Source organism: Ranitomeya variabilis, chromosome 1, assembly GCF_051348905.1.
Source record: "Ranitomeya variabilis isolate aRanVar5 chromosome 1, aRanVar5.hap1, whole genome shotgun sequence".
In the NCBI taxonomy this organism is placed as follows: Eukaryota; Metazoa; Chordata; class Amphibia; order Anura; family Dendrobatidae; genus Ranitomeya; species Ranitomeya variabilis.
This window is the reverse complement of record NC_135232.1, coordinates 267,394,158-267,405,144: the sequence shown is the minus strand read 5'-3', so window position 1 is coordinate 267,405,144 and position 10,987 is coordinate 267,394,158. Positions and strand designations below refer to the sequence as shown.

The 10,987-nt window shown below is 41.0% G+C and overlaps 1 protein-coding gene across 2 annotated transcripts in view; it reads left to right on the top strand.

Annotated features, from left to right (window-relative positions):
- Positions 1-1,081: 1,081 nt before the first annotated feature.
- DERL3 (derlin 3) overlaps positions 1,082-10,987 on the top strand; it is a 31,987-nt gene continuing 22,081 nt past the window's right edge. For both annotated transcript variants that reach the window (XM_077280854.1, XM_077280853.1), the window contains exons 1-2: positions 1,082-1,241; positions 1,375-1,440. In XM_077280854.1, coding sequence (XP_077136969.1) covers positions 1,152-1,241; positions 1,375-1,440 — 156 coding nt within the window. In that variant the 5' untranslated portion in view covers positions 1,082-1,151. The remainder of the gene's footprint in view (positions 1,242-1,374; positions 1,441-10,987) is intronic.

Genomic DNA, 10,987 nt, shown 5'->3' with positions numbered 1-10,987 from the left:
GGTGGATTTACAAAATACTAACAGAATAATAAAAATTAAAATTTAGATCTTTAAAATTAAAACAGTAACAGTGCAGTAACAAGACAAGAGTCTGCATAACTCATCATATGAATAGTTGAAAGTCAAATTTAAGTATGAGATAGCCAAATGGTTGTCTATAAAATGATGGCAGTCTTAAGTTCAAAGTAGAAGTGGATAATGAGATATGGAGCATGAGTTTAAAACATTGTTACCCTTTTGCTCTTCACTGTAAGTGAATAGAGGTGAGAGTGGTTTAGCTGCAGCTACTGTCACAATCACAAATATGTGGATGTACACTCATATGAACATGACTGTGCCAAGTACTGGATGAAGGGTGATCAATGAGTGGAACAGGCTTCCACAAGAGGTGGGGAGTTCTTCAATGGAAGTGTTCAAACAGAGGCTGGACAGACATCTGTCTGAGATGGTTTAGTGAATGCTGCATTGAGCAGGGAGTTGGGCACGATGACCCTGGAGGTCCCTTTCAGCTTTAACATTCTATGAGTCTAAGGGCACAGTTAGTGCTGCTGCCCTTTTGTTCTGTTCATCAGTTCTGTTGCAGATGTGCAGTGGATCCACATGGGTATTAACCCTTCTGTGAGGGCCATGAAATAAATCCAAAGCTTTTCTGTGCCGAATACACACACATAAATAATTTTCCGCAGATTTAAAAATCTAAAACCAAGGTATTATTACGTGTACTCATTAGTCTGCATAGATTTCTTCCACTGTATGTGCATGGGGTATAAAATACCTTATTCAAATGCATTAGATAAGGAATATCAGTGTATTTGATGAGGAGAAGCTGAAATCCCCTTCAAATTCTGAACAACTAAGCTTGTGCTCCTCTCCTGCATCCAACATGGCAGACTTAGAATGTGCAGAAAGTATCAGCTTGTTGCCTTCAGAAATGTTGGAGCTGGATAGATCTGTATGTTCAGAGCCTCCTGGATTCACCTTACTAAACAGGACGCAAAGGAAGCAACCTGTCTGACATCTAAAGTAAAGCCACACATACTTTCCCTGTGGGAGGAGAAACTGGCACAGGACGAGGAAGAAAGAGACTGTCACTTGGAACCTGGCTCTAACAGCTGCTACACTATCACTAGGCACTAGACAAGGGTAACAATATGGCTCAGCATGGCATGGGTGCCTTTGAGCACATCCCAATTGTAACCAGAGCTTACACCGTAGCCTGCCTCATCACTACTGCTGCTGTGGTAAGTGGCCTCCTGCGTTGATCCAGAGAGCTGAGATTTTAGTGCAATGATAGGAGGCACAGATGTAGTCAACATATGTCATGTCAAAATTGTCCACTCTCTGACCTCAATCCTTGTACCTCTTCATCTGCAGCAAATGGAGCTGGTCAGTCCATTGCAAATTTATTTTAACCCGGATCTAATCTTCAAAAGGCTTCAGGTAAGTGACTACGAAACATCTGGAAGTGCAATACAGTGTGGCTACTGGCATATGACTACTGATCAATGACTATTAACCAGTCAGTGAACTGTTGGGTTGGCCAAACAGTTATCTGTATCCCCCATAAAAATCATGCTATGATCAGCGGACAGAGCATATTGAGGCCCACATGTATCAAAAATGGCATAATTTGCACAAAATCTGTAGTTTTCACTTTCACTCTGTCACTCCATGTTTGTCAAAACAATAATTATGATAAATGTCATTATGTTCTGTAGAAAAAGGAATTTCACCGACTAGTGCTCAAATCATATAAAACATAACCTTTAATATAGATCAATAAAATATTTTAATACAATCAACACCCCATATGATATGGGTCTGCTCATAAATGGGCACATTAAGAAGAAAGATATTTCACCCTAATAAGTTACTATAGCTTCCCTTCCTACCAGCAGAGGTTGGCACCCTATAAAATCTGGGCAATGGCGCCCCCACTCAACGTCCACTCTCCCACCCTTACCTTACCTTACCCTAGAAAACCCTATCCAAGGAAGGGAGCACAGAAATATAGCAGTATTGTTCCATATGTAATATAATCAGACAGACATGGTACCCTGCTTCTGATATACCATATGGTACGTGCAATATATCATAAAGGGAAGTATATTGAGGCCAAAAGGCAAACACCAAAATCATATATCATAAAAAGTTAGAGAATAGGCAGATATCATAATTGTGTATATATTGATGCAAAAGTCAATGGTACCCTAGAGTATACACCATAAGTCATCTCTGTGCAGTGGTTCTTTAGTTAATACATTCACATTGCACCTTATCCAGATCTCACAAGATATATTTAAGCAAGAGTGAATGGTACCCCAGTATATGCACCATAAGCAATCACTGTGCAATATTCCTTTTGATACCGTAATACATTTATATTGCACACTGCCCAAGAACCTAGGAACATATATGGTACATCAAAAACAAGTTCCCATACCACAAACAGTGAAGCTGCCGTCACACTAGCAGTATTTGGTCGGTATTTTACATCAGTATTTGTAAGCCAAAACCAGGATACCAAAAACCAAATACTGCTAGTGTGACGGCAGCCTAAGGGTATGTGCACACGTCAGGATTTCTTGCAGAAATCCGCATTTTTTTTTTTTTGCGTTTTTTTCCCGTTTTTTTTTGCGGTTTTTTTAGCATTTTGCAAGCGAAATTAGCTTGCAGAATGCTAAAGTTTTCCAAGCGATCTGTTGCATCGCTTGGAAAACTGACTGACAGGTTGGTCACACTTGTCAAACATAGTGTTTGACAAGTGTGACCAACTTTTTACTATAGATGCTGCCTATGCAGCATCTATAGTAAAAGATAGAATGTTTAAAAATAATAAAAAAAAATTAAAAAAATGGTTATACTCACCTGCAGACAGCCGATCTCCTCAGCGGCATCCGTTCCTATAGATGGTGTGTGTGTGCAGGACCTTCGATGACGTCGCTTTCACGTGAGCGGTCACATGAGCGGTCATGCGACCAATCACAAGACCGCGACGTCATTGCAGGTCCTTCACCACACCATCTATAGGAACGGAAGCGGCAGCATGCACCTGAGAGGCGGGAAGATTGCGGGGGCCATCAAAGGTGAGTATATGACTATTTTTTATTTTAATTCTTTTTTTTTTTTACCAATTATATGGTGCCCAGTCCGTGGAGGAGAGTCTCCTCTCCACCCTGGGTACCAACCGCACATAATCTGCTTACTTCCCGCATGGTGTGCACAGCCCCGTGCGGGAAGTAAGCAGATCAATGCATTCCTAGTTGTGCGGATCCCCGCAATTCCGCAAATTTAATGAACATGTTGCTTTTTTTTCCGCGATGCGATTTTTTTGCGGAAAAAAATGCAACATTTGCACAAAAAATGCGGAATACCCTGAAAATAATGGGAGGCATATGTTAGCGTTTTTTTCGCGTTTTTTCGCGTTTTTATAGCGAAAAAACGTGCAAAAAACACGAAAAATACTGAACGTGTGCACATGGCCTAAGAGTTAGAAATCCCAGATAACTAAAGTGCTTATTCTGCACTTGACAGAGGGGTTAGATAGTCAAATTACACCCTCCGTTCTCATGTCACTATCCAGAATACAAATGAAAATGGTAATCTTCGGCACTCAAAAAATGACAGAGAGATTCACAGATTCATATGATAATCCTTTTAATGTACAGCCGACATAAGGGAAATATAGGCATCAATCCATCCAACGTTTCAGCATATCTGCCTTTATCAAGGACGTCTGTATAGAGTTAACACAAGTTAAGGACCATGTGAGACCAGTCAAAACGATGACTATTGTGGGAACAGCACCTCGCTGCGGTGTGAGGCTGTCGGGATGCTTGCGGCGGTTATGGGCCAGTATGTACATTTCTCTATGCATTTCCCAACAAAAGGGTTCCTCAGTAGAACATACTGGTACATAAATCCCATAAAGGGGAAGACTCATGGCTCAATACTGAGCAAAGGGTCTGAATACGTATGCTTATGACCATGTGATATTTCAGTTTTTCTTTTTTAATACATTTGCAAAAATTTCTACATTTCTGTTTTTTTTTCAGTCAAGATGGGGTGCAGAGTGCACATTAATGGGAAACAAATGAACTTTTTTGAATTTACCAAATGGCTGCAATGAAGCAAAGAGCAAAAAATTTAAAGGGGTCTGAATACTTTCCGTACCCACTGTGTATAAATATTTAACTTCACAGAAAATAACAAACAACACCATTGGGCTTTTCTAAAAAATAGCAGTGCCTGCATTTGTCTTTACAAACTCACAATATGTACCTTTTTTGTGGATTTAGCATTCCTGTGAATCACTAACCTAATATTTAGTTGTACACCCACATGTTTTAGGACTGCTTCACGTCTATATTGCATAGAGACAACCAACTCCTGGCACCTGTCATCTATTATTCCAGTCCAGGATGCTTGGACTACATCCCACAATTTTTTGGCATTTCTTGGCTTTGCCTCAGAAACAGCATTTTTAACCCCTTTACCCCCAAGGGTGGTTTGCATGTTAATGACCAGGCCAATTTTTACAATTCTGACCACTGTCCCTTTATGAGATAATAACTCTGGAAATCTTATATGGATCCCGGTAATTCTGACGTTTTCTCGTGACATATTGTACTTCATGATAGTGGTAACATTTATTTGATGACTTACATTTATTTGTGAAAAAAAAACAGAACAGAAATTTGGAGAATGTTTTGAAAATTTTGCCATTTTCCAACTTTGAATTTTCATGCCCTTAATCACAGAGATATGTCACACAAAAACATTTCCAACATGTCTACTTTACAACAAAATTTTGGAACCAAAATTTTTTTGTTAAGAAGTTATAAGGGTTAAAATTTAAACAGCGATTTCACATTTTTACAACACTATTTGTTTTTTTGGGACTACATCACATTTGAAGTCACTTTGAGTGGTCTATATGATAGAAAATACCTCAAAGTGACACCATTCCAAAAATTGCACCCCTGAAGGTGCTCAAAACCACATTCAAGAAGTTTTTTAACCCTTGAGGTGCCTCACAGGAATTTTTGGAATGTTTCAAAAAAATCAACATTTAACTTTTTTTCACAAAAAAATAATTCAGATCCAATTTGTTTTATTTTACCAAGGGTAACAGGAGAAATTTGACCCCAAAACTTGTTGTACAATTTGTCCTGAGTACGCTGATACCCCATATATTCAGGTAAACCACTGTTTGGGTGCATGGCAGAGTTCAGAAGGGAAGGAGCGCCGTTTGACTTTTCAATGCAAAATTGTCTGGAATTGAGATTGGACGCCATGTCGCGTTTGGAGAGCCCCTGATGTGCCTAAACAGAGGAAACCCCCCATAAGTGACACCATTTTGGAACCTAGATCCCCTAAGGAACTTATCTAGATGTGTGGTGAGCACTTTGATCCCCAAGTGCTTCACAGACGTTTATAACGTAGAGCCGTAAAAATAAAAAATCATAAAAATGATCTTTTCACCCACAATTTTTGTGCTGATATGTGGGGGTAAACCACTGTTTGGGCGCATAACAGAGCTCAGAAGGGAAGGAGCGTCATTTTACTTTTTCAATGCAAAATTGGCTGGACTTGAGATCAGACGCCATGTCGCGTTTGGAGAGCCCCTGATTTGGAGGAACTTATCTAGATGTGTGGTGAGAACTTTGAACCCCCAGGTGTTTCACTAGAGTTTATAACGACCAGGTGTGAAAATAAAAAAAAACATATTTTTTCCACAAACATGATCTTTCAGTCCCCGACTTTTTTTTTTTTCCCAAGGGTAACAGGAGAAATTGGACCACAAAGGTTGTTGTGCAATTTGTCCTGAGTACGCTGATACCCCATATGGGGGGGAACCACTGTTTGGGCACACGGCAGAGCTTGGAAGGGAAGGAGCGTCATTTGACTTTTTCAAACCAGAATTGGCTGGAATTGAGATCCCTAAACAGTGGAAACCCCCACAAGTGACACTATTTTGGAAACTAGACCACCTAAGAAACGTATCTAGATGTGTAGTGAGCACTTTGAACTCCCAAGTGCTTCACAGAGATTTATAACGCAGAGCCGTAAAAATAAAAAATCTGTGTTTTTTTTTCACAAAAGTGATCTTTTCGCCCCCAATTTCTTAGTTTCACAAGGGTAACAGGAGAAATTGGACCACAAAAGTTGTTGTCCAATTTGTCTTGAGGATGCCGATACCCCATATAGGGTTTAATCACTGTTTGGGTGCACAGCAGAGCTCGGAAGGGAAGGAGCACCATTTGACTTTTTCAACACAGAATTGGCTGGATTTGAGATCGGACGCCATGTTAAGTTTGGAGAGCCCCTGATGAGCCTAAACAGTGGAAACTCCCCAATTCTAACTCCAACTCTAACCTCAACACACCCCTAACCATAATCCCGACCCTAACCCTAATCCCAACCTTAACCCTAATCCAAACCCTAACCCCAACCCTAACTTTAGCCCAACTCTAACCCTAATGGGAAAATGGAAATAAATACATTTTTTAATTTTATTATTTTTCCTTAACTAAGGGGGGTGATAAAGGGGGGTTTGATTTACTATTTGTTTTTATTTTGAACACTGTGACAGGGTCTATCACAGTGATCAAAATGAACCAATAGGATAAAATCTTCTATTGTTGCTGGGTGCGGCCGGCAGATCTCAGCGGGCACACTGCGCATGCATGAGATTTTTTCTTTGAGCACTAAGACCCTGGAGTATAAGCTTTTCAATTTAGCTGAAAGAGAGGTGAACCTCTTCTGGACAAACAATTCTTCAAAATCCTACATGGACTGTGGCAGAGTTCCACGAGGACTGAGAGTGTATAAAGATATGTCCCAATTCAAGGACAATACGCAGTTTGTCAAAGAATGGGAAAAGATTTTATTGAAATGCTCTCAGGATCTTCTCCAGCTGGTTTTGCAACAAAACATCACTAATTACGACACAGTCAGATCTGAGTTGACTGAAACAAAAGAGAAAATAAAGACACGCCTGACAGAGAAACAATGGCACTATTAAATAAAAGGTTGGACAACAAGATGGTAGTACTCCAGTCTGATATTAAGCAAAGAAAACGCGATAAATTTATCCGCGATAAAGCGGACTTTGACACCGGAAATGTGTTTTCATGGAATAAAAATAAGAGTACACCCGGTTTTCGCAGGTTTCCAAGGACTAGGAACAAGAACCGTAATTCCAGAAGGCAGTTTAGGAAAGATTACTTAACAACAGACTCGGATTCCAGCATTAATGAAGACTCTACACCATCGGCCAGCACGTCAGTATGCGACTCTCCAGCGGAAACTGCAGCCCCTTTAGAAGAAGGACGCGTCGAGGGGGCAGGTGGTACAGAGCCGGACAATCATCGGAAAAGGAAGCAAGTGTCCTGGAAACGGACTTTCCAACAGACGCACTGTTAACCACAATACTTAACTTGTCCTCTCATGAACTTAGTGCAGATCATTTATCAGTTTTGTCAAAAGGTCTCAATTTTGGTTTACCGGAGGAATTTGATATGGTTGACTTTAGAATTGACTTATTTAAAGCAGTAAGAAAAATGCACTTGTATAAGTCTTTTGCTTCCTCTGCAGGTTCGAGCAAGGACCCATGTCCGGGTGAGGTTCCCTGTACAGTGGGTCCCCTAGGCTTTATGGTTGATTCGGACACAGATATTGATATACAAAGTTACAAAGTGATGTTCAGTTGTTACTCAGTCTCACAAACCCAAATGCTACCACTACTACATCTCAATATCCGGCTGCTGCACCCTTCACAGGGGAAGTGCAGTCTATCTATATGCTCCCTGTTGCTTCAGGTAACATTATAGAGGTATTTGAAAAACAATTTATTAAGGATGTGGAAGCTCTGGTTTATTGTAAGTTACCGTCAAATTTAACTGAGGTAGAGAAACGAGCTTTGGTGGACATAAAGCATTGGCCCGATGTTGTGATCCGCACAGCAGACAAAGGGGGTAACACTGTTTTATTATCAAAAGAATATTACATGGCGGAAGCCAAGAGACAGTTATCTAAAACGGAGACGTATTTAAAATTAAAATCTGATCCAACAACTAAGCATAAGAATGAATTACGTTCACTATTGAGATCATTCGTGGAAGAAGGGGTTTTGTCCACAAAACAGGCAGAAAAATTGTTTCCAACTTTCCCAAAAAAAACCGTATTGGTATCATGTACCTAAAATACATAAGTTGATATTAGAGCACCTGGGCCGTCCCATTGTGTCAGGGGTGGGATCATTAACAGAACCCCTGTCACACTATCTTGATTGGTTGCTGCATCCCTTGCTACCGGACATTCCCTCTTATATACGTGACACAAAAAACTTCCTGGAAGTCCTTAGGAATTTCACTTGGCAGGAAGGTTTTTTTCTGACCTCCATAGACGTAGAGAGCCTGTATACCCGCATCCCTCAACATTTAGTGGTGGATGCGGTAAGAGAAGTTCTGTCCTATACCCAAACTGATAGTAAAACCATTAGATTCATCAGTGATGGTTTATATTTTGTTTTGACACATAACGCCTTCAAATTTGTTTCATCCTGGTTCCTCCAAACGGAAGGGACCGCCATGGGTACGCCCGTCGCTTGTACCCTGGCTAATTTATATTTGACGGTGTTTGAAAACAGATATATTTATGCCAATGATGATCCTTTTTTAAAACACATAAAACTTTATATCAGATTTGTGGATGATATATTTATGGTTTGGGACGGTGACAAAATAACATTTCAATCGTTTGTTGAATATTTAGGGCAGATTAATAAAATGAACATGAGCTTCACGTTGGTTTTCGAGGGGTTAAATTTGGAATTTTTGGACGTCAGAGTTTGGGTTAGTAATGGTTCCATACAAACAGGTGTTTCGGAAACCCTCAGCTACTAACTCCCTCCTACATTATGGCAGTGCACATCCGCAATATACAAAAAATTCCCTCCCTTATAGCCAATTTTTAAGGGTTAAGAGGGTTAACAGCAGTAAGGAAGGTTATCAGCGTCAATCCCAAGAGCTTTACAAGAGGTTTAGAGCAAGAGGTTATCCGCGCTCTGTTCTGGATCAGGCCCTAGTAAGGGTAGAGGAAACCGTCAGTAAGGTACAAGCGGTTACAGTGGGGAGAAATGAAATTGCGCAAAAAAAGTTCACCTTTAGTTTTAAGTTTGGGCCAATGGACAATTTAATTAGATCGGCCATTAGAAAAAGTTGGCATATACTGGAAAGAGATCCAGACTTATAAGAACCTGTTAGTAGGGGCCCTTTGTTCGCTTGCCGTCGGGGAACAAATTTGAAAGACATACTGGTGCGGAACAGAGTGGACGCGAATCAGGACAATTGGTTACAAGCGGGGATCCCACAAGGTAATTTCAAATGTGGCCAATGCAATTTTTGTACATACCATATAACCGATAAGGTAATTAAAATTGGCCCTGTTCGTCAGAGAGTGCGGGATTTTATATCTTGTAAAACCACACGTTGTGTATGCACTGTTTTGTCCATGTGGTTTTTACTATGTTGGGAAAACTATTCGTCCCCTTTTTGTCAAATTCAGGGAACATTTTAAATCAGTCAGCACTGGTAAAGGGGGTCCCTAGACTCATTAACCATATGCGAACATACCATGATGGTGATGCGTCATTTCTACGTTTTGCTGGGCTAGAAAGATTAACCCTGCCGGAACAAGGAGTAGATCATAATAGAATCTTGTTGAGAAGGGAAGGCTGGTGGATCTTACGAGTAAATGCTACGGGCCCCATGGGGTTAAATGAAAGAACTGATATGTCAGTATTTTTGTGATGTATGTTTTCTATTTTTTGTTGTTGTTGCTAATCTCACATTGTTTGTGCACAGGTTCATTGTTATTATGTTTTTAACAATTTTTTTATCTGATAAGTAGGAATTTTAGCATATAGATGACGCTGAAAGGTGGGCGCTACCCTCAGGGCGGATATTGCTTAAGAGGTCCTCCCATCTTCAGACACCATCCAGACTCGTAGAAGCGCGGCAGCGCGAAACGGCCGTCGTCTCTTGGAACCACTGTTCCCCCCGTAAGACCCTGCTATTGACTTGATGTCATAATAAAGACTGAACTTCATGCGGTTGGTGAGTGCTCTTCTCCTTTACAGTTGTTACACTGTGCATGCACCCGCCATTTTCTCCCAGAAGAAGCCGGCGGCCCAGGGAACTTCAGGGGGGTCTGCAGGGACGGGGGGTGATTGGGGGACCCTATTTCTCTCTCCTCTGATGTGTGATCACATCAGAGGAGAGAGAAATTAAATGGAAAATCGGTCTTTTTTGCCTTCGCCGTTATACCGTTAATAACAATGATCGCAACACTGGGGTCGGTAAAAACAAACCCGAATCATGTTCTCTGGAGTCTCAGCTACCCCCAGCAACCGAAACCCTGGAGAAATTGCAACCACTATAAACTTAAACCTCAGCACTGTTAAAAAGCGGCGCTGTGGTTTAAGTACCCTTAACTGCAGCCGTTAAAAGGTGTATCAGCGGTCGTTAAGGGGTTAAATGTAACTCTCCTCATTCTCCCCTGCCCATGCCGATTGCCGGCAGAGCAGGGGAGAATGATGAGAGCCATGTTCAGCACCCGCCGCCGTGGAACAGCGCTTACTGCCACACTTCTTCCCTGGCGCCCGTCCGTTTGGTACTAATGCGGCACACACATGCCACACGTGTGCCGCAAGTATTACACACACGGACATTGACATCTCCGGTACCAGAAATATCAGGACGTGTGAAAGAGACCTTATAGCGGATTTTTATGTTTGGCGGCTGTCAGACGCTAAAAGACGCTTTTTATTGCAAAAAATAGTTTTTGCATTGCCACATTTTGAGAGCTATAATTTTTCCATATTTCGGCTGACAGTCATGTGAGGTCTTGTTTTTTGTGGGACGAGTTGACATTTTTATTGGTATGATTTTCGGGCACATGACTTTTTTTTATCGCTTTCTAT